The sequence below is a fragment of the Peromyscus eremicus genome, chromosome 19 (genome assembly GCF_949786415.1).
Source record: "Peromyscus eremicus chromosome 19, PerEre_H2_v1, whole genome shotgun sequence".
Lineage (NCBI taxonomy): Eukaryota > Metazoa > Chordata > Mammalia > Rodentia > Cricetidae > Peromyscus > Peromyscus eremicus.
This window is the reverse complement of record NC_081435.1, coordinates 622,528-646,579: the sequence shown is the minus strand read 5'-3', so window position 1 is coordinate 646,579 and position 24,052 is coordinate 622,528. Positions and strand designations below refer to the sequence as shown.

General features: G+C 34.9%; 1 protein-coding gene across 2 annotated transcripts in view; it reads left to right on the top strand.

Moving 5' to 3' along the window:
- Nucleotides 1-24,052, top strand: part of Rock1 (Rho associated coiled-coil containing protein kinase 1) — a 111,119-nt gene that overhangs the window by 22,058 nt on the left and 65,009 nt on the right. For both annotated transcript variants that reach the window (XM_059246697.1, XM_059246696.1), the window contains exons 2-8: nucleotides 8,054-8,135; nucleotides 16,176-16,276; nucleotides 16,782-16,919; nucleotides 20,858-21,033; nucleotides 21,937-22,021; nucleotides 23,291-23,435; nucleotides 23,914-24,052. In XM_059246697.1, the coding sequence (XP_059102680.1) occupies nucleotides 8,054-8,135; nucleotides 16,176-16,276; nucleotides 16,782-16,919; nucleotides 20,858-21,033; nucleotides 21,937-22,021; nucleotides 23,291-23,435; nucleotides 23,914-24,052 (866 nt within the window). The remainder of the gene's footprint in view (nucleotides 1-8,053; nucleotides 8,136-16,175; nucleotides 16,277-16,781; nucleotides 16,920-20,857; nucleotides 21,034-21,936; nucleotides 22,022-23,290; nucleotides 23,436-23,913) is intronic.

The window sequence follows — 24,052 nt, the reverse complement described above, 5'->3', positions numbered from 1 at the left end:
GCCTTGGCTGGTTTGAAACTTACTCTGTAAATCAGTCTGGCCTCAAACTCATAAAATTGTTAATTCTTTTAAAGGTTTGATAGAAGTCTCTAGAGAAATCATCAGGCCTTAGAGCTCTCTCTTCTTTTTGGTAGGAGTTATACTAATTGATATATTCATATTGAGTTACTTGCTTTAGTTTGTCCTTTTCAAGAAATTGTCGACTTCATCAAAATTGCCACATTTGTGTCTAGTTTTTTAAAATTATTATTTGTATTATATTTCCTGTATTTTCAAGATCTTTAGTGATTATATCTATTTTATTTCTGATACTACTGCTATGTGTGTTTGTTTTCTTCTGATAAGCCTTCTAGGTTGTTAGTTTGATTGTTACTGTCAGAACCTTTTCTCGTTTTTTTACTTGTGTCCTCTGTGTGTAATTTTATTAATATTTATTCTCTCTGGTTTCTTTTCTCTGGTTTGCTTTAGGTTTTCTTAACTCTTTGTCTAGTTTTTTTGAGAAAGGAATTCAGGTTGTTGGTTGAAGATCATTACTGTTTTTGTTTTAGGCAAGCTGACATTCTACCCCTCAGTTTTTCTGCAGCCTAGCTTTTTTCTTTCTTTCTTTCTTTTTTTAAGACAGGGTTTCTCTTTGTAGCTTGGCTGTCCTGGAACTTGCCCTGTAGACCAGGCTGGCCTTGAACTCACATAGATCCACCAGCCTTTTCTTCCTCAATGCTGGGATGAAAGGTGTTCACCACCACTGTCCAGTTCAGCTCTTTTTTGATAAAAGCATTTAATAGCATCCAATTCCCTTTCAGCATTGCTTTAGCTTCATTTCACATATTTTGGGCATGTTGTATCTCCATTTTCTGTCTGTTCAATATATATTGGTATTTCCCTCGATACTTTCTTTAACTGATGAATTACTTAGAAATCTGTTATTTTTCCATGTGTTTGGATGTTTTCCTTTTATCTTTTTGTTTGTTGTGGTTTGAGTACAATTTGATTAGAGAATATATTTGTTTTTAATTTTTCTGAATGGTTGAGATTTGTTATGCAAAGGAGACAGACTGTTTTGGTAAGCACCTGTTAGCACTTGTAAAGAACGGGAGTACTAGGCTGGAGAGATGGCCAGTAGTTAAGCACTTCCTGTTCTTGCAGAGGAACTGTTCAGTTTCCAGCATGCACATGGTGGCTTACAACCCCCTGTGACTCAGTTCCATAGTATCCAACTCTCTCTCTGACCTCCATTTGCACGTGGCATGCATGTGGTACATAGACATACATGCTGGCAAAGCACTTATGCATGTCAAGTAAATAAATCATTTTTTAAAAGAATGTGAATACTGCTGTTTTGAGGTGGGATGTTTCGTGTCAGATCCTGTTATTTCACGATGTTGAGTTTTTCTTGCTGTTCTTTTGCCTAGGTCTATCAATTGTGGAAGATGAAGTGTTTAGGTTGCCAATTAAAATTATGTATTAATTTTATTTTCATCAGTTTTTGCTTCTTCATTTCTAGTTCTGTAGTTATGTGCATACACATTTAAGATAGCTATGCCTTTTGGTGGATTGACTCCTAACACAGTGTCGTTTTTGCACTTTCCTTTGAGGACAACTTTTTAAACTTTAAATATTTATTGAATGAGTAATAAAATGAACTCTAATATAGTCATATGGTAAAATAATACTGAGTAATAAAAATTAACAAATCACAATTATTTTCAGTAACCTGGATGAATCTGTAGAAGAAAATGCTGTCTCTGGCACAAAATTACTATTGGTGCTCAGTCTCTTTGAGTCCAGTGGAAATGCAATTCTTGTTTGTCTTCACACTTAAACAGTAGCAAAAGCGATGTGAGACTTGTTGGCAACTCTTCTTTCTTGTATTGGAGAATTTTTCTTCAGTGTTTTCTTGGGGGGGTCCTCTCTTTGGACTAGGTTTTTCGTGGTTGCTCTTCAGAAAGCCTCAATTACTTAAGAGTTCCCGTGTTCCGTAGTTTCTGCTGTGCATGCTGTCTTGGCCTTTTAAGCAGAGCTGCTTGCCTGCCTGTCATTCTCATTTGTTGGGAGTAACTTGCCACTGTACTTCTGGGTGCACTGTGCTACATCTGTTTAGGCAAAGAGAATAATTTTGTTAACAATCTCAGCTGACTTTCTTTGTTTGGAACTTTTTTTTATACCAAGACTGGATATGTCTTTTTTTTTTTTTTTTTTTTTTTTTACGTTTTATAAAGTCTTTATTGACAAATAATTCACATAGTATACAATTTGCCTGTTTTTGCACAATTCGATAGACTTTAGTCCAGTATCCTCATAGGCCCATAACACTATCACCACTTTCTATTTTAGAACATTGCTGTCTTCGATTTCATACACATATATAATGTGTGGTGATTACATTCCACCCTATTTTTTTAAATGAACATAATATTTGCAATTGTAACCATTTTTTAAGTTCACAATTCAGTGGCATGACTTACATTCAAGATATTAATTACACTCATGATATTAATTACATTTGGTATTCATTGATTACATACGCAGTATTCATTCAATAACTATATTTATGATATGATTTATTACATTCATGATATTATTTCCTGATACTACTGTCTGTTTATGGGGCTTTTCCATCATACAAAACAGAAACTCTGTATTTAGGAAATCATTGCTCTGTATTCCTTTCTTCATCTTGAGATAACGTCCAATCTTTCTGTCCCTATGAATTTGTATATTCTATATATTTCATGTAATACAATTCTATAATATTTGGAGGACAACTTTTAAGTGATGCTAGTGAAACTTTTCTCCTTTTCTTTTGATTAATCTGCATGGTGAGTAATTCCATCTCTTTATCTTTCAGCTTAATGTATGTTACATTTGAAGTGAATTTCTTTTTTTCTTTGGTTAGTAAATCTAATGTCTATGCTTCCTTGAGGATGCTTTCTGTTCATTTATTTTATTCTTAATTAAGACATATGCCTTTGTTTATTTTGTGAGTTTTAAAATAAAAAATTAGCCATTTGTTACAATATGTTAACTTTGGAAATCAAATTAGATTTTCATTTTCCAAAGTGTTGTGTTAAATTTTTGTTTTGTTTTTTTGAGACAAGGTCATTTCTCTTGCATGTATTCCAGGCTGACTTTGAACTTGCTTTGTAGATAAAAGATGATCTTGAACTTCAGATCCTTTTTCTCTACAGGCTTGAGCCATGGTGCTAGTTTTTTCAGTGCTGGGAATCAAAGCACTCTACTTCTTTGTTAGTGATTAGTGTATTCATCTAATGTTTATCTTCAGCTGTTTGGATGGAAATTTCTTTTTAATATTAGATGTACAAACACCAAAACTACACAAAAGCCTCACAAAAAAGAAAACTACCTCTATTAGTCTATGCTGTTGTTCTGTGCTGGCACATTCTTTTAACCATTCAGCTAGCTAGGCTTGCCTTATGGTGAGAGTTTAAGGCCTCTTGGGTTTTTGTTTGTTTGCTTTTAAACTTTTTTTTTTTTTCTTGAGAAGAAGGTGATTATCTAAATACTGTCAGATACATGGCTGCTTTTGAGAGTACAAATACTCCAAATAGTCTCACTGGTCTATTATTGTGTTGTATCAGAAATCTCTCATATGCTCCAAGTCACTTGTCTCACATCTTAGTGGAGCTTGTAGTAGCCTTCTATTCACCAAAATTTTATGAGTACCACTGCTGTGTACCTGTCTGCATTCTCAGTTATGTGAAACAGATGAGGCCATTGGTCCACTAGTTATTCTCATATAGATAGGAACAGACATAAGCAGTATACCTTTACTCTGTGCTGCCTTGAGTTCAAGGTAGGTGGGAATGGGACTCATTCTGCCAGTTGCCCAAGACTAAAGACTTGGTAGGAAAAGCAAGGAAAGAAGTTTCTTCCTGCTGTTTTGAAGACGATTTCTTATAATTCCTACAAAATTACTTGGACTACTGTCCAGTTAATAGGTGTGTGTGTGTGTGTGTGTGTGGTGTGTGTGTGTGTGTGTGTGTGTGTGTGTGTTTAATGGCTTATTGAAAATATTTACAGGGAGATGCCAACTTAAAACAACTTAAACACAACACAACATATGTTGTAGGGTATGGTGAAGTGTGCCTGTGATCCTAGCACTTGGGAAGATGAGGCAGGATGATAAATAAGTTCAAGACCAGCTTGGTCTGTGTAGTGAGACCATATCTCAAAAACAGCAAAGTTAAAAAACAAAACAGTAAAATACATGTAGAAATATAAAATTCAACATTTTGATTATTTCTGAAATGTATATAGTTTACTGGCATTAAGTCATTTAAACATGTACAACTGTCTGCAGTGCCATTTAATTCCAAATGATTTGGCTTCTTTTTCATTCATTGGGTATGGTAGATCCAAACATCTAGTGGCCTTTGTGTTGTATTTTATTTGCTCTTAAGTTTCTTCTAGGTGTTAACTTAAGTTTTCTCAAAGGTCTTCTATCTTTCTTCCTGTTTATGTTTTCCATTGTATATTTTTGCCTTGTTTACCTCTCAGATACCATTGTTTCCCAGGATTTTATTCTTCATTCTTTATTTACTCTTGTTGGATAACTACATCTGTTCTCAGGCTACGTGTACCCTCCTGACTCCCAAACTGCAAAAATCCTTTTGAAGTAATATTCACATTGTTAGCTGCCATTTTGTTATCCATAACTTAAGCTCCTTGGGGACCTTAAATTTAGTATGTCTGAAACATCTTTTCCAGTTTATGTTCTGTGTTTTTGTCACAGAACATGAAGTTACCGTTCTTGTATGCTAGAAGATATATTCTTAGACACACATTCTCATTCTCGACTCATCTTGCCCCTTGTTAGTTGTTCATGTTCTTTTGCTTCTTATCTCCACTCAGTTTTATTATCTGATTGGGCCTGTATTTTCCTTTTTTGGTTTTTCGAGACAGAGTTTTGTGGTGGTATTGTGTTCCCCGAAATATTGTGCACGCTAATAAATTTATCTGGGGTCAGAGAACAGAACAGCCATAATATTAAACATAGAGGTTACGCAGTGGTAGCACACACCTTTAATCCTAGCATTCCAGAGGCAGAGATCTACCTGGATCTCTGTGTGTTCAAGGATACAGCCAAGCATGGTGTCTCACGCCTTTAATCTCAGAAAGTGAGCCTTTAATCCCAGGGAGTGATGGCAGAAAGCAGAAAGGTACATAAGGCGTGAGGACCAGAAACTAGAAGCTTTTGGCTGGTTAAGCTTTTAGGCTTTGAGCAGCACAGTTCAGCTGAGATTCATTCTGGATAAGGACTCAGAGGCTTCCAGTCTGAGGAAACAGGATCAGTTGAGGAATTGGCAAGGTGAGGTGGCTGTGGCTTGTTCTGCTTCTCTGATCTTCCAGCATTCACCACAATATCTGGCTTCAGGTTTGATTTTATTAATAAGACCTGTTAAGATTCATGCTATAGGGTTTATCCACGTAGCTCTAGCTGTCCTGGAACTCACTCTGTAGACCAAGCTGACATCGAACTCAGAGATCCGCCTGCCTCTGCCTCCCAAGTGCTGGGATTAAAGGTGTATGCCACCACCACCTGGCTCATTATCTTATTTTATTGCAAGACTTTAATAAATTAAAGATATCATATGCCACTCTTCTGCCTCTTAAACTCTTGTTTCCAAATGGGTGTTGGAAGATAAACACCCTAATTCCTAGCCTGGTGTGTCATTCTTTAATGTTCCCTAGCCCATTTTTCACCTCCTCCACATCTGTTTTACCCTTTCCACTCAGGAGTACTCTCCTTTCTCTAACTCCTTGCTTTTCTTCCTTGTTTTACCCTGTCTTCATCTTACTTCTGCTAGGTTTTATCTTTACGAGTCACTTCTCATATTTCCCTTTCTTAAAGCCCCCGGAATTAGACAGTCCTTTTTGTTAATGTAGTCCCTATTTAAAATAGTTGGTAGATATTTTATATTTACTTTTTTTCTCTACTTCTGAACTCTTGAGAAACAAGAAGTTTTGTTGTATTTTTCTTCTACAATTTTTCTACGTAAGAGGAGACTGATTTATAAATTATTAAAATAGGGCCTTTAAGAAATTCAGAATTCATTTTTATTTTTAAATTTTTAATTTATTTTTATTTATGTGTATGTGCAGCATGGGTGTATAGGTTGCTTCAGAGGCCAGAAGAGGGTATCAGGGCCCCTGAGACTGGAGTAACAGACCTGATATGAGTGCTAAGAATCAAAAACAGGTCTTCTGGAAGAGCAACTGTAGCTAGAGTTTTCCTGCCTGGCCCACAGTCAGGACAAATCTCTCTCACCCGCCAGTCCCACAGCCGCTCAGACCCGACCAAGTAAACACAGAACTGTATGGCCGTGGCAGGCTTCTTGCTAACTTTTCTTACATCTTAAATTAATCCATTTCTATAAATCTGTACCTTGCCACATGGCTCATGGCTTACTGGCATCTTCACATGCTGTTTGTCATTGTGGTGGCTGGCAGTGTCTCTGACTCAGCCTTCCACTTCCCAGCTTTATTCTCCTCTTTGTCTTGCAGCAAGCAACAGTTGGTCTTAACCACTGATCCTTCTCTGTAGCCCCGTAGTCTTCATTTTATAGAACTTTGGAGGATTTCTTGCTCTACTTTTTGCTTGTATTGTCCAGCTTTTCTACTATATCAAAATAGAAGCCTGAACCCCTTTTCTTTACTCTAGTGTCTTAACTTCCCTTAGCCTTAGTTGGTGTATGCTTTGATTACTCTAGAATATCTTTCCATCAATTTTATTTCTTTGACTTAAAACAGCTTGAGTTTTGCCTGTGGGTGGCACTGAAAAACATAGATCATCCTATCTTACTATAGAATTAAAATATTTGGTGGTAGGTCCAAACATCTAGTGGCCAGATGGAGCATAGAGGTGGCCAGATTTTCATTAATAAGTACATTACCAAGCTCAGTGGTCAAACAAAAGGCAGATAGAATTCCTGCATTAGGGAAGATTTTAACAACTTGACCTGAGTTTACTCTTAATATTTTTATGTACTTTGTTATTCCTAGCAATAGGGAGACAAACTATAGACATAATAAAAGTGGGAATATCAGGGCTTCACATGCTTATCTTAGTTTCACAAACCTGATATGAGTTAGATATATAGATAGCTACTAGTTCTCATTTTACAGTAGAAAAAACACAGGCTAAAAAAGGTTATGGGATTTATCTTCTCAATAGCATGTAAGTACAAGTGTGTTTTTCTTTGAAATGTAATTGCATGATTTTTTTTTTAAGCTTGAAAATACTGTTACCTAGCTGGAATTCATCACTTTATTAGGATGATCCAAAATCATTGTTCCCTATAGTACTAATCAGTACATAAAACACATTGACAGGAGAGCAACTCTTTGTAATGAAGACATTTTAGGATTACCTGACTAAATATGCCTTCTGCTGTATCACATAGCAAGATATAGTCTCAGTCCAAACTTCCCCTTGCTTGTATGGATTGCGTGTACTCCACATTGCCCAGCACTTGCTTACGTATGTAAATGTCTAGTTTTGAAAAGCAAAAGGCTCCTATTTGTCATTTCCTGTTTGTTGTCCTAAAAGGTGCTTTAAAGAGAGAAAGTGAGCTCTATGAACACTTGATGTTTTTATAATTAAATATGTGTACAGCTTCATGTGTGATTATGTGTGATTTATTTTAAATTTTATGCTTCATTAAATATTTAGCTATTACTCTGCAAAGCATTTATAGTCACAAATATAGGTTTTTGCTGAACACCTATGAAATGAAGGTAAATTTAGTAGTAAAAGTAAGTGGAATGTAAAATTCCACATCCTTGTAAAGAGAGTATATGAATCATAAATAACCACATGCAATCAATCTGGTGACTTTCCTGCTCCACTGACTGGAAGATTAGAAAGTTAAAAAAAAATGTGTATATGAACAAAATAGAACTTTTATCTTCCCTACTACTTATGTAACTTTATAAAAGGGTGTTAAATGAGTATAAGATGAATTGAAGAGAGGACATTAAATATTAAAACAAGAAAGTATTCTGATGTGCTAACACTGTCTGTTTATTCTTTTAGGATGGATTGGATGCTTTGGTTTATGATTTGGACTTTCCTGCCTTAAGAAAAAACAAAAATATTGACAACTTTCTAAGCAGATGTAAGTACATTTCTGTAGAGTTTAATGTTACTGTGCATGTAACTGTGAATCAGATTATTCAACCCTCTTCCTCTTTTGTTGAATTCTTACTGCCTCATCAGTGAATCCTATGTAATGTTGGACTGACGCTACCTGCTGCACTAAAACAAGGCTCTTGCAAGTGAAATTTTAGAAGCTAATTTAGGTGCCTATCAAGAAAGTCTACAGAGTAATTTGTGGAAAGGGGGATGAAAAGTCAGTAGCTAAAATAAGTATATATTTTTTAAAATGCATATTCCAAGTTTTAATACATTTAAATATATTAAATACAGTTAAGTATATTTAAATATTTAATACATTAAATACAGTTAAATATATTTAAATATTTAATACATTTAATATATTGGATCCCTATCTTTGTTTATAAAAGAATTAGTTACTACATTTGGAAACCTGCAGGTAAAAATTGATTACTTAGGACAACCTATCATAAGAGTTTTCTTCATGACAGCTGTTTTATATGTGCTTTTATATGTTTTAGATGTTCTTTTCTAAAACTTTAAGTTTTGAAATTATTTAAAAATATAATTAAGTTAAAAGTTTGAAATTTAAAGAATTAGTAAGAAGTAGATTATAAAATCCTTCCCACCCCATTTATTTCTGTTCCATTATAACAGAATACAAAATAGTTGTATTTTTTCTTTGTTGTAATTTCTTTTTATTATTTCTACACAGTAGAGTTTTAATTACCAGATTTTTCTTTAAAAAAAATAAGTTTTAATTTTATCTTGGAATTTGGTACCAAATTCTAATTGGGAATCATTTTCCCTAGTAATGAAAAATGAACCAAGTATTCTGCCATTGAGCTACATCCCCATCTTTTTGAATTGGGAAATTTTAAATATAAAATTTTTGCTAATATCTTGAACACTACTAAAAGAAATGAACCATTTTATTAGTCAATATTTGTTCATCCCATACTTAATACTTAGTGAAATAACAAAGATGGACTACTTCTTACTTGGTGGTAGACAAAGGGTGGGTTGATCATTAGTGTAGAGGTGGAGGGTAGAGTATGATTTTGATAAGTGGGATAACGTTGGGGAAACAAAACTTTCTTAATCTGCTCTCGTTTTCTATTTTGTTTGTTTGTCTCACACTGCAGCCCGAGCTAACCTTGAACTCATAACAGTGCCCTGTCTCACTCTCCTGAAAGCTTAGCAGTCCATGTGTGAGCTACAACATCCAGTTTATTTTTACTGTGTTGCTTTTGTAATATTAATATGTCTATGTATTACATTTTACAAATGGAAACTTTACTAGGATAGAAATAAATGAAGTCAAGTGACCTTTTAAATTTAAAATTAAATTTTTATAGCTTACTTGAAATAACTAAATTAAAGAAAAATGCAAGAAGAGTAATATTAATGAAACAAATTTTAACAAATCATACATACTAATGTGTAAAAATCACAAGTGAGGGCTTCTACCAGTAGTACAAAAAAAATCAATGTACTTTAACATACTAACATATTAATAAAGGAAATGCATATTTTAATAGATACAGAAAACAGTGAATAAAAATTCATACTCATAAATATCTTGTGAAAGAAACTTGTTTATCTCAATAAAGAAAGCCTATAATTCAGATTGTATTGTTTTGTATGTGTGTACCAGTTTTCCTAGTTTCACTTGTTGAAAGGCAATTTCTTTTCTAGTGTTTGTTTTTGGCATGTGTCAAATGCTAAGTCAGCGTATTTCTGGGTCATCTATTCCATTGGTCCATGTAGTTTGACAGTCTCTTATGCATTTAGTCACATGAGTTAGGAGTCACAGTTCTAGTTGTTTATTTGAGAATGAGTAAAGACATGGGCAGCAGAGTGAAATAGTAATCATGAATATGTATGGATTGTAAACTATTAGGAATATCACAAAGACTTTGCAATACAAAATTTATAATTATTTGCAAATAGGAAAGCTTGTTAATGCCAGATGTGGAGGCCCTTCCTGTAATCTTGCAATTTGGGAACCCTGAATCTGGGGCCATCTTAGACTGTGTAGTGAGGAAAGGGCTTAGAGGTAAAATGCTTAGGAGAAAGAGGGGATACTTACTGGACAATGACTTCAAGGGATTGAGTTAAGGTAGGAATATTATGTCGTTAAAAATGAAGAGATCAAGTTTGTCTACACGTGCTAGAAAGTGAATATATAATTTAATTCAGCATACACATATATACATGGTGGGTAACCTGGCAGTTCTGTGATTGCTTCATTTGTTTCAGCTTAGTTATCAGTAAGAATATTCAGTGTGAGTGAAAGTCAGTGGGATGTTTGTGAGTGATGTAAGAGAAATGACACAAAACTGAAATATAATGTCTTAGGATTTCTATTGTTGTGTTAAGGCCAAAACATCAAGACCAAAAACAACATCAAAGGAAAGGGTTTGTTTCAGCTTACAGTTTCATATTGCAGTCTGTCACTGAAGGAACTCAGGGCAAGAACCTGGAAGCAGGAACTGATGCAGAGGCAGTGGAGGAGGATTGTTTCCTGGATTGCACAGCTGGCTTTCTCATATCACCTAGGACATCCAGCCCAGGGGGTGGCAACACACACAGTGAACTGGACTCTTCCCATATCAGTCATCAATCAAGAAAATGCCCTGGGGCTGGAGAGATGGTTTGGTGGTTAAGAGCATTGGCTGCGCTTCCAGAGGACCTTGGTTCAATTCCTAGCACCGACATAGTGTTTCATGGCTGTCTATGGCTCCAGTTCCAGGGGATCCAGCACATGCATGCAGACAAAACAATGCATATTAAATAAAAATATATCACTTAAAAAATAAAAGAACATACCCCACAGGCTTGCTTGCTTAAAGGCCAATTTGGTGGAGACATTTCTCACTTGAATTTCCCACTTTTCAAATGATTCAAGCTTATGTCAAGTTTACATAAAACTAGCCAGTCCATATGCTATATTGTAGAGTGGGAGAATATTAGACATTAGAGTGTATATTGAAAGTACATTTGGAAATACATGATTGACAAATAGAATTAAAGCTAGCTTGATATGTGTGATTATGATTTAAATAAGAAACATGGTTTTATGTTTATCTAGACATGCTAAGCTGCATAAGTGGGAACAGAATAAATGAGAGTTGTATTTAAATAGAATTGTGGTTTTGCCAAACTAAGTGTAACAGAAGAATGCAAGATACATGTAAGAGAGTGATCATCTAAGCCTTTAAAGAATTAAAACAATATTGGAGAAATCAGTAAACTAAAAAAATTGTCTAAGTGATCTGAGAGTCAATAGATTTACAGCCATCTCATTTACAGTGAGAGATTGTGTGTGCCCTCAGATGAGAACCTGGTTTCCTTAAAGCCCAACCTAATAGTAATATTTACATTTTTAATAATTGGAAAAGTTAGAGGAATAATATATCATGATGTGAAATGATATGAAATCTAGATTTCAGTGTCTATAAGTAACAGCTTTATTGGGACATTGTCATGCTTAGTTTTTTTGTTTGTTTTGTTTTGTTTTTCAAGACAGGGTTTCTCTGTGTAGACCAAAGTGGTCTTGAACTCAGAAATTCACCTTCCTCTACCTCCTGGGTGCTGAGATTAAAGGCATGCTCCACGGCACCCAGCACCATGCTCAGTTTTTAATGCCTCATTTATGGCTGCTTTTGTGCTACAGTGGTTCAGTTGAATAGTTGTAACAGAGCCCATACATGACCGTTTCATTGCTTATGCAGTGTAGTGTAAATCATACTGATATAATTACAAGTTGTATTTTGAGTGCCACATGTATCAAATGTTTTACCTTTTATTTTAGTACATACCTATTGTGTTCAAACAAGAATAGGAAAACAATGTACTTTAAATTTCCTTTTGTGGCATGTTGAAATATGGGTTATATTTTGGGAATTCTGTCACCTGTCTGCTGGCCAATTGAGAGGAGCATTTTGGTTCAAGAAGCGGGGTGTTCATTGGGGATAGACGTGACTGAAAGAAAAGGCAGAAAAGAGGAGTGCAAGGCCCTTTCAAGCAAGGAACAAGCTGTGACCAAATACAAGAGACAGCTAGTGACTCAATTCAGATTCCCATTTGTCTTGTGATATTTGTGCACGGGTTTTGCTTGATAATAAACAGTAAAATAATCTTTTGTCATCCTTTATCAGGGTTATTTTATCAAGTTAGATTGTAAAACATTTTATTGTGAAGTTGACAGAATAGCTGTGCTATTACCAGATTGTGATACTAATACTCCCAACTCAGAGGACAGCAATAGTTACAGAGAACCAGAGCACTTTAATATTTAATATTTTAATATGCATTATAAAGGGAAATGAACATAATTGCTTACTTATTTCTCTTCTCTCTAGAACAGTAGTTCTCAACCTGTGGTTCGTTACTCCTTTGGGAATTGAACCACCCTTTCATAAGGGTTGCCCCCTCCCCCAAGGCCGTGGGAAAACACAGATATTTACATTAGGGTTCTTAGCAGTAGCAAAATTACAGATATCAAGTAGCAATGAAAATAATTTTATGGTTGGGGGTCAGCACAACATAAAGAACTGTATTAAAGGGTCTCAGCATTAGGAACATTGAGAACCACTGCTGTAGAACATGGACTGCCTATATCAGAGATCCTATTTCTTCCCATCTTTAAGAATAGTATCTACTACTTAGTGGCTAGGAGTGAATGCCTGTCTTACATATGGTATATGTATAAGCATATCTGATCCTCAGATCTGCTTCCTTTAATGTGTGTCTTCATTTTAGGATGCTGTTTAGCCCCACCTCCATTTTTTTCTTAGTGCTACTGTGAAATGATACTAGGGGGAAAAATCACTGTGCTCATCTAATCCTTAATGTTTTTCCTGCTTATTTATACCTTAATCTTGGTGTTTGGATGTTAATTGTGATTGCTATAAATCTGATCATATGATGGTAATGATAAGTAATAGTCAGGTTTTAGGATGCTCTATGTTAGCATAATATAACTATAGAGCCTCCAAAGATTATATGTAAAGAGAAGGGTAAATGACTAATAGTGTAAGAAGGAGTAATTTATCTTGGTTTGTTACTATACTACTATGTTAGAAAACAGAATTAAAGTTAGGAAGGGCTAGGGGTAGTGGTGCACACCTTTAATCCCAGCACTTGGGAGGCAGAGACAGGTGGATCTGTGAGTTTGAGGCCAGCCTGGTCTACATAGTGAGTTCCAAGACAGCCAGGGCTGCATAGTGAGACCCTCTCTCAACCCCCATTTGCCCCCAAAAAATAATGAATAAAAATAGGAAGCTGTTGTGCCATGTAAAACAAATGGGACTATCATACTGGTTTTTTCCTTGACTGTTAGGGAAATTTCAGTGAAGATCAAGCTTAAGTTTCCTGTTGATAGAGTTTACAGATCGAGTAAAATCCAGTCATGTAAAATAGGTTGGAAATTTTTTCTGTTGTGTGTACTGTTATTTACTTACAAAGAATCATAAATGGCATCCCTTGACCAAGGAGTGCTTTGTTGAGTTTTTAAATCCTGAGAAAAGGTGTTAGCCACCCAACTGGAAAACTGAACTCTGCAGGTTGGACTTTATGAAGTCTGTGCTTTGTTCTAGATTGAAACCGTAGTGAAGTGATCTAGGGTAGCCAGGACTGTAGAAAACTGAGTTTGACTTAAAACTGTTGACCAGCAGACCTTCACACTTGGTAGCATGCAAGCCTGTGCTAGGACAAGACAAATGTCAAGGCACTAGGAGAACCTATTGATTTCAAATGTTTTGTCTGCCAGCTTTCTAAAGACTTTTGCAACCTTTTTTATGGTTCTAAACCTCTTAAAACTAGAGTCTGGGATACTTTTTAAAGTGTCACTGGCCATCCTAAAACACTACCCCAGCTTAGAACTTTCTTATTTCTCATGTGGAATGTTAAAATGCTATTAAAACTCTACCCACTCCAGGCTTATCCTTACTGAATTTATCTTTAACATTCTTCCGGGTAGTTTAGCTAACGTATAGATTTGATTATGCTTATTTGCTTGAGTTTCTTTTTACAGCTTCTAACCCATGCTAGTAGTTTTTATATTGTGTCTTGATTTTTATATATTGAGCTGCCTAAACCTATACTCTAGGAAAAACAAAACAAAACAAAAACTTCCTATTATTAAGTGATAGCTTTTCTTATTTTCTTTCTTTGTTGCTTGCTTGCGTGTTTTCTTTTTCTTTTTTCTTGTTTTGGCTGGCCTAGAGCTCACTGTGTAGACCAGGTAGCCTTGAACTCACATAGATTATCCTGTCTCTGCCTCTGGAGTGCTATTAAAGATGTGTGTGTCACTACACCCAGCAAATAATAATTTCTAAGTACTGACTTACAGGCAAAGTTCAGGCTCCTTAACCAGATTCGAGCTCCCTAGCCTCTTCTGCCACTTTACCAAAAACATACTAGTCTAGCAACAGAACCCTTGTGTACACTATTTCTTTTTTTTTAATATTTATTTATTTATTATGCATATAGTGTTCTGCCTGCATCCCTGCAGGCTGGAAGAGGGCACCAGGTTTCATTAAAGATGGTTGTGAGCCATCATGTGGTTGCTGGGAATTGAACTCAGGACCTCTGGAAGAACAGCCAGTGCTCTTAACTTCTGAGCCATCTGTCCAACCCTTGTGTACACCATTTCACTGTTCCATCACTTAAATGTTCTGTCTTCATGATCTAACGTGGCTAACAACTACTTTTCATTTCAAATGTGTTTCAGGTGTCATTGTCTCTAGAAAGTTTTTCTAATCCTCTCTCTGCAAGGCAGGCTTTAATTGGTATCCTCTTAGTACTTCAGAAACTCTGCTTATCTCTTTTATACTGTTTTGAATTAGATTTTTCATTGTTTCATTAGTACTAGCATTTGACCCTTTAAAATAGTACCTTTCCATATCTTTAGTGATTACTTTAGAACTTTAGGTTGCCTATTGTCTCTATAGTATCGTTTTGTAGTACTGTGACCTAGAAAGTTGATAAATATATTTATCCTTGTATAGAAATTTGTTAACATTGCATGTGTCTGTTGTTTGAACATATATTTTAACAGAAAGGCAAGAATATTATAGCTACCTTTATTAGAAACTAGAACTTTAATAATTTTTTGTGTATTGACAACATTTAAATGTGAAGCTTTTCTATGTAATCTCATACCAGTGTTGACCCATATGGATTAAAATAGCCCTATTTTAGTCTATGACCAAATTAGGAGCTAGACAATCTTTCCAGTGGGGATTTGTAAATTATTGTCATCTGTAGCATGGCAGGTTTATATAAATAATTTCAGTGATCTTCACTGCATGCTTTAAAGTCTAGCTTCAGATTAATCCTATAAGTACAAAGATTGCCAGCTAGAAATTTAATTTTAATTCTTTAGTACATATGTCTTTGATATATTGAATTTGTATCTTTTTTACAGGATCATCATAATGACTTGATAAACGAAGTTTTATTTTGTTGATATAAAACATCTACCTATATTTTCTAAATCAAATCTGTTACTTACCTAAAATGCCAAGAATAAATTAAAATTAACTAGATAGTATTTTTAATGCAGCATTTATATTCAGCTTGGGAGTATTTATATTTTAGTTGGTAAAATATACTAGCATAAACAGAGCCCTGGGTTTGACCTCCAAAACCGCATAAACTTTGGATGCATGAGATACTGTCTGAAAAAAAGCACAGCAGTTTTTGTGTTTAAAACAATGTCATTAGATTTTTATAAAAACTTTTGATATGGTAGTGGAATCATTGCAGAATTTATTTTAAACAATTCTTAGCATATTAAATATTTTTCTATTTTATAACTTCAAATTTTACACATATCAATTATTTCGAGGGATAGAGTGCTGAGGCTAAACACAGAGCCTCATGAGGCTCTTCACCACAGATCTGGATCCACCGCAGCCTTTACTTGTAATGTGTTGTTGTTGTCTTTTCATTGTGCTTTTCAGTAGTTTGATTGTAAAGTAAGTAGTGTTCATTATAATGCTTTAGTGACATAATTATATTTTTCATACAGATAAAGACACGATAAATAAAATTAGAGATTTACGGATGAAAGCTGAAGATTATGAGGTAGTGAAGGTGATCGGCAGAGGTGCATTTGGAGAAGTTCAATTGGTAGGTTACTCAGAATTTTTAAAAACAATTTTTTTAAAGTGAAAAACAAAATACTTACTTGCCTGTTTAACATAATATTTGGAAAAATAATTGTTTTCATAAAATCTTTTTTTAAAATGGATCTGGCATTTTTGCCTAAGGCATAACAACCTTTGGTCAGATCTGGAAGTGGTAGGGAGGTCTTTTCCTTAAGTATTTCAATAAACATTTCATGTCTCACAGGAAACTCCTATCTAGAATTCTGTGGAATAAAGTTTTATGAACAGAGCAACATACATGGTGGGCTAGACTATGGGGAATTTAGGGAGTAGAAGATTTATTTATTTATTTATTTTATAGCATTGCTTCTGGTAATTAAAGTTTTGACACTAGCTAGTTGGGGTAAGTAAGCAGAAGCAAAGAAACAAAAATAGCCACATTATTTAGTATTAAAGTCATGTTGTAAATTGTTCAGTGAAACATTGATCTTTAAATGTTAACCAACGGTTTGTTTTCAATTTTAAAGGTAAGGCATAAATCCACCAGGAAGGTATATGCTATGAAGCTTCTCAGCAAATTTGAAATGATTAAGAGATCTGATTCAGCTTTTTTCTGGGAAGAAAGGGACATTATGGCTTTTGCCAATAGTCCTTGGGTTGTTCAGGTATGGTTTTGATCCTGTTTTCTTAATGCTGTACTGGTTTTTAAAAAATATATCTGAGAAATTTGTTTTTTAGAACAGTAATACTTTATTGGCGGTTATAAAGTTGTTTAATATATCATTTTTGAAGGCATAAAGTTTAATTTTGTTGATTTATCTTTAGAAAGGTCAGAACAAAATAATTGTTTTTTTTTTTTTTTATAGAATTTAATCTGCTTTGATTTAAGGAAAGTATTTCTCCTTTAACTTTAGTAATGATTTTGTGGGGTGTGTGGGTAGGTGTGTAAACATGAGATTCTCTTACTTTTTTTTAACTGCCTAAATGTCTCTTTTATTGAAGTAAAAGAATAGGGAAAGTAGAAGATTGAGTTTCACTAAGCCACCAAATAATCCTGTGTTGGCCTTAAGTTTTTAGCACCAGGGAATATATACCCTGATACCAGCATGGTGTAGCACAGCCGTGGCCACAGGACTGGAGGCAGAGACCTGAGGGTCTGGAGTTCAGGCAAGGCCCTATCTCCAAAAGAAATACATAAGTCCTAGTAGTATTGACTGCCATTGGCCAAGTTATTTAAAGTTCATGGGCCATAATTCTCTTGCTTGTAAATATGAAACTGTCTTTAAGATTTTTTTTTTTTTTGGATTTAACCAGGATATTATATGAGGCCTCACACTTCCTATGTAGCTGAGATGGCTTTGAACTCTGAGCCTCCTGCCTCTACTTCCTGAGTGCTGAGATGTACATGCCACACCTGCCTAATTGATTATTTTAATTGTGAAGTAAAGTCATGGGCTCAAACCCCACTAAATTATTCTGAGTTTTCTTCCTATGCTTCAACTAAGGCATTGCTTTTTATCTTTAATTTTGAAGTCTTTTTAAACTAAGCTAGACCATTTTCAAATTCCTAACATATTTTGTTATTTATTTACAATATCTATTAAAGACTGTTTGTTCTAAATAAGCATTCTAATGATTGGAATAAAAAGATTTGGAAAATATTGTCTATTTTGTGTACGTGTGTGTGTGTGTGTGTGTGTGTGTGTGTGTGTGAGTGTATGTATGTGCACCACAGGCTTATAGGAGCCAGTGGAGGCCAGGTGGTTGTGAGCCACCATGTGGGTACTGGGGACCAAACCCAGGTCCTCTGCAAGAGCAACAAGTGCTCATAACCACTGAACCATCTCTTTAGCCCCCACATTTTAAATTTGTCTCCATTTTTTTTTGTCACCTGTGAGTATCAGAGTTGCTTAGCTTCAGTATTACTAATTTTGTGTGCCAGATAATACTTTCTGCCCCTTTTCTATTGTTTTTAAGGTAAGGTCTTACTATGTAACATTGGTGGCCTGAAACTCTATATATAAGTAAGGCCAGCCTCAAACTAGTCATTAAGGGCATGTGCCACCATACTTGACCCTATATAATTCTTTATTATGAAGAACTGTTATATTAGTTATTTTTCTGTTTCTGTGATAAAACACCATGACTAAAGCAACTCATAGAAGGAAGGGTTTATTTGGGCTTATGATTCCTGAGGGATGAGTCCATCACATCATGGTGGGAAGGCATGGCAGCAGGTGGGCATGGTGGCTGGAGCAGAAAGGTGAGAGCTCATACCTCAGACCGCAGACATGAAGCAGATTTGAGCAAACTGGAAACGATGGGGGCAGGTAAATTTTTAAAGCCTGCTTCAGTGGTGTACTTCTTCTAACAAGGCCACGGATCCTAAGCCACTCCAAGTGGTTATCAACTGAGGACTACCTGTTCAGAATACATGAGCTATGGGAGGCATTCTTACTCATAGTGTGTTTATGATGTTTGACAACATCCCTATCCTCTATCCAGAATATTCCAGTTATGACAACTAAAAATACATTTAGACATTGTTGAATATCCCTTGATGGTATTAGTGGGGAACAAGAGTGGGAAGACAGTACTGCCTTTGGTTGATAACTCTTGAAAAATGGATGTTTAGTATTACTTCTTTTAAAGATTAAAATATTTATGTCATAATTGTTCAATTTGCAGTTTAGATATCTTCGAGTTTTATCTTACTTATTACATTGTATGTAAATAAGGTAAGCTGTCACCAGAATAACAATGTTTCTTTAATTATGGTGCTCAAGTGAGAAATTATACATTTAGTCTGGGGTAGTCATGAAATGATACTTCATTTCTTATCCTTACTCCTAAATTTTTGTTGCTTTTAATTTAATGATATGTGGGCATGTATTGTATATGTGTGCAGGTGCATGTGCCTTTTTTGAGGCAGGATGAGAACTAGTGCCATTTGCCTACTTCCTTTGAGACAGGATCTTTCATTGGTGTAGAGTGCACCAATTAATTGATACTGACTGGCCAGCAAGTCCCAGCTATCCTGTCTTCATCTCTCCAGCACTGAGATTACAAGTGAATGCCAGTATACCCTGCATTTTTACATGGATTCTAGGGATCAGACTCAGGTTCTTGTGTTTGTAAAGGCAAGTGCTTTACCAACTGAGCCCATCTGTCCCTGTTTAGTTTTTAAACTAATATAAATAGAGTTGGATAGACTGCTCAGTAGATAAAAGCATTTGTTCTTGAGAGCTTGAAGACCTAAGTTCAAATCCCCAGCACCCAGGTCAACAGTTAAGAGCACTACCAGCTGATCTTTTAGAAGAACCAGGTTTAATTCCATACACCCACATGGCAGCACACAACCATCTGTAATGCTAGTTCCAAGGAATCTGATTCCTTTTTTTGGCCTCCGTAGATACTAGGCATGCACTTTGTGCACAGGCATAATTGTAGGCAAAATCCGTACACATTATAAAAAAAAAAAAAAAAACTTGGATGTAGCATTGTGCGCCTGTAACCCAGCACTAGGGGACAGAAATAGGCAGATCCTCAGAGCTTGTTGGCTGGCCAGCCTGGATGAAACTGCAAGCTTCCAGTTCAGTGAGAAACCCTATCTCAATGCCACAAGGCAGAGTGATAGAGGAAGATACCCAATGTTGTGCTCTGACCTTAGCATACCTAATGTGAATCCACCACACACACACAGCACAGCACATAAAAAACACATAAGTAAAATCAATTAAAGCAAGCCTATAACTAAAATGATTAAACACTATTGAGAAAGTGAAATGTGAAGTCTTTAAAACATCTATGTAAGTCTGGTGGTTTTTACCCTGGGGTTTGTTTTTAATTTTGTTCTAAACTAGTGTTTACTTAAAAATTGCTTGATTTTTACTTCAACTCTGAACACACAATAGATTTATGCCTGATATTTTTGACAGTTTCTTGCTAATGATTTAATCTTCCTTCTAACAGTCCAGAAAGACAATTGTTGTTAGGTGCACTTCAAGTTAGAGGTTATGATTATTTTGTTGATTAGAAATTTGTTAAACATTTTCAGCTATCAGGCATTCAGATGCTGGTTGAACAGCAGGTTTGCAAGTAAAAACAAATTAGTTCCTTATACCCTTGTAGAAGAGATTATGGTCAGTCAGAAATATGGAGGTTAAGCAGATTCCCAGAGCCAAGCAGCTAATGCACAGCAGTGAAGCCAAAGCCCAGTTCATGAGACCTGAGAGTTCTAATGTTCATTTTAAAGTTAACAGTAAACTTCTTATGTGCATGTAAAAAACTGGAAGTACAGTATTTCTTTGCTTAAGAAGTTTGTCCTTGTTGAAACTATTATAAATAGAAAGCTTTCAGTATAAAAAGTTAAGAGGTAGTATAAAGAGCTGTGAAGTGGCTCCCATTGCCTCTTTGGAATATTCAGTTTATAGCTCTTTGATGTGCTTGTGGTGTTTATGCTTGCCCTAAGAATTAGCCTGCACTTACAGCTATCCTACAGTGCAGCCATTTTACTTCCATCTTATAGTAGTATTTTTGTTAGGTTTTATATGAAAATAAAATGTTGCAAAAATCATTTTAATTATTTTCTGTTAATTTGTAGCTTTTTTATGCATTCCAAGATGACCGATATCTCTATATGGTGATGGAATATATGCCTGGTGGAGACCTTGTAAACCTGATGAGCAACTATGACGTGCCTGAAAAATGGGCAAGATTCTATACTGCAGAAGTAGTTCTTGCATTGGATGCAATTCATTCCATGGGTTTTATTCATAGGTAAAGATAACAATGTTTTCGGTTTCTTATTTTTTGAAAGGAGTAGTGAAAGAGAACTTAAACATCACTTGATTAATATTTCCTACTCCCAGCCTGACTAGTTTACTCTCCTGTGACACAGGTGGCATGTTAGAATTCTAGCGTGTTTAGTTTAGTCTTGCTGTAAATATATTCTTTAATAATGTTAATCTAATTTTATAGCTTTTATATAATATATTAAAAAATAAAAATTGTAAAGTAGTTTCCAAGTGATGAGCATTACTTTATTTTAATTTTATTGTCATATTATACATAATAGATTTGTTATGTTTTTACTCCTGTATATATTTTTATCATATTCATCACCTATTACGTGTTTATGTCCTGCCCCTACTGATCTTCCTGTGCCCAATCAATCTCCCTTGTACTTTAATATTTTTTTAACCTCCCTGTGACTTTAATTTGGGTCACTTACAGGAGTGTGGTTGAAGGGTTATTTTCAGGAACATAATAAGACTTGCCAGTGGCAGCACCACTGAAGAAAATGTCTTCCCTAGGCAAACAATGTTTCATTTGACTTTTATGTCTAGGTGATACACAATTTGTGCTTAATCTCTGAAGTTATTGATTTTCTTATAAGAATCAAGCACAGAGAGACCCTGTCTCAAAAAACCAAAACAAGGGGGAAAAAAAAATTAAACTGTGCTTTAAAACAAACAAAAAAAAAAAAAAAAAAAAAAACACCAAAACAATATATAAAGGGATGTTTTGATGCACTTGAGTCTCTAGGTATGGATTAGGAGCAAATGCAGATTTAGGTTGTCTCATGTAGGTCAAGGGGACTTTGTAACTGCTTCATAGCCTTTATAAATGTCTGATCTGTTTCAGCAATACCCTGTTGTTTGATTTTTTTCCCTTCCTCAGAGATGTAAAGCCTGATAACATGCTGCTGGATAAGTCTGGACATTTGAAGTTAGCAGATTTTGGTACTTGTATGAAGATGAATAAGGTTAATTTTTAAATTCTAATTTTGTTTTCTAATTCAAGATAACATTTCTTTAGAAAATGATGTTAAGAATTCACTAACTAAATCTGGATTTGTCCAGAATCGACAGGACCATATTTGTTGTTCCTGATACTGTGGTTACAATGTCATATTAGTAACTTGTCAGTGGTTTATTTTTCCTGCTCTATTTGGGGTAAATATAGATTGCCAGATTTACTAAATCTTTCATGGTAACTAGAAATGGAATTAGTATAAATGTTACTAAATGTTAAAATTAAGACTTTCATAAAAAATGGGTTTCAGATGTTTCAGAAATATTTTATGAATATTTAGTTGCTTTTTCTTAACATACAAGATTTTGTGGTCCATTTTAAAAGTGAGTTGTAAGAGAAACTCATGTTCACTATTTGTATAATAATAATTTATATATACAGCTAAAGGAGGAAATATGCCACCTTTTTTTTTTTTGGTTGTAATGGTTTATATATTTTTAATTTTACATCAGAGTAGTTAGAAATGTACAGTTATCATTTTGAAAGATACTGATTAAAAGGAAAAACTACATAAGAACTATTGTGTAAACATTTAGTTTTAATTCAGTTGCATTAATTAAGTAGGTAAAAATAAATAATTTTGGCGGAAGGCATTAAAACACAGACCCAGTAATTACTCCATGTTAACACCTTCAAGCCCCTTTGCCTTATATATGCTGCTCAATTTCATATCTATACAGTTAGCTTTTGCATATTGTTTTTTTTTTTTTTTGGTTTTTCGAGACAGGGTTTCTCTGTGTAGCTTTGCGCCTTTCCTGGGACTCACTTGGTAGCCCAGGCTGGCCTCGAACTCACAGAGATCCGCCTGGCTCTGCCTCCCGAGTGCTGGGATTAAAGGCGTGCGCCACCACCGCCCGGCACTTTTGCATATTTTTATCACAGTTCTAGCAAGGTTGAATCAGTCAGATGTTTTGGTTAAAAAAACAATGAAATCAGTATTTCTATGCTGTAAAATGCTTTGTTATATAATCCCTTCAATCTGTTTGCCTTGATTTGTTCTCTGCAATTAATATACAGTTATTATATTGGCAGTTAGAAGAATAAGAAATGGTGGCATCTAGTGAGTGTTACAAAACAAGACAAAAATTTGAGTTACTGTTTCTAAGCTATTGAGAATAATGTGTTAAATTTTTGTATGATATTATATAACTCAGTTCTTCTTTTGGTTATATTAAATTGAAAACAGTTAAATCCTAATCCAGGCTTCTGCTCCTTTTAGGAAGGTATGGTACGATGTGATACAGCAGTTGGAACACCTGATTATATTTCACCTGAAGTGTTAAAATCTCAAGGCGGTGATGGCTATTATGGACGAGAGTGTGACTGGTGGTCAGTTGGGGTATTTTTATATGAAATGCTTGTAGGTGAGTAAAGGAAGGGTATATGTATATGTTTGTGTATTTTAAGATTATATATGTGAGTATTTTATCTGCATGTTTGTCTGTGTACCATGTGTATGCCTGGTGTTTGCACAGTCCAGCAGAAGGTGGGGAATAGATCCTGTGTCCTGTGTAAGAGCAGCAAGTGTTCTTAACTGCTGAGGCTATGTTTAAGCATCTGGGGTTTTTCATCCCAAACTCATGCTTGGCTTCTCTCATAAAATGTTATATTAACCAGCATTAATTTGTATGAAATAAACATAGTCCCTAATGTATTTTGTCTGTGTTTTAAAAGCTGTTTCTAGAGGCTAATTTTGTGATGTGTTAACATTTCTATATTAAGTGTGTGCTTTTAGTTTAACAAATTTTTTTTTTTTAACCAGGCAACTGATTCTTTCTTTAAAATACATATTTTTACAAATGTATTTCTTTGGTTTTCATTTTTCCTGTTGGTTTTTTTCAGGTGATACACCTTTTTATGCAGATTCTTTGGTTGGGACTTACAGTAAAATTATGAACCATAAAAATTCACTTACTTTCCCTGATGATAATGACATATCAAAAGAAGCAAAAAATCTCATTTGTGCCTTCCTTACCGACAG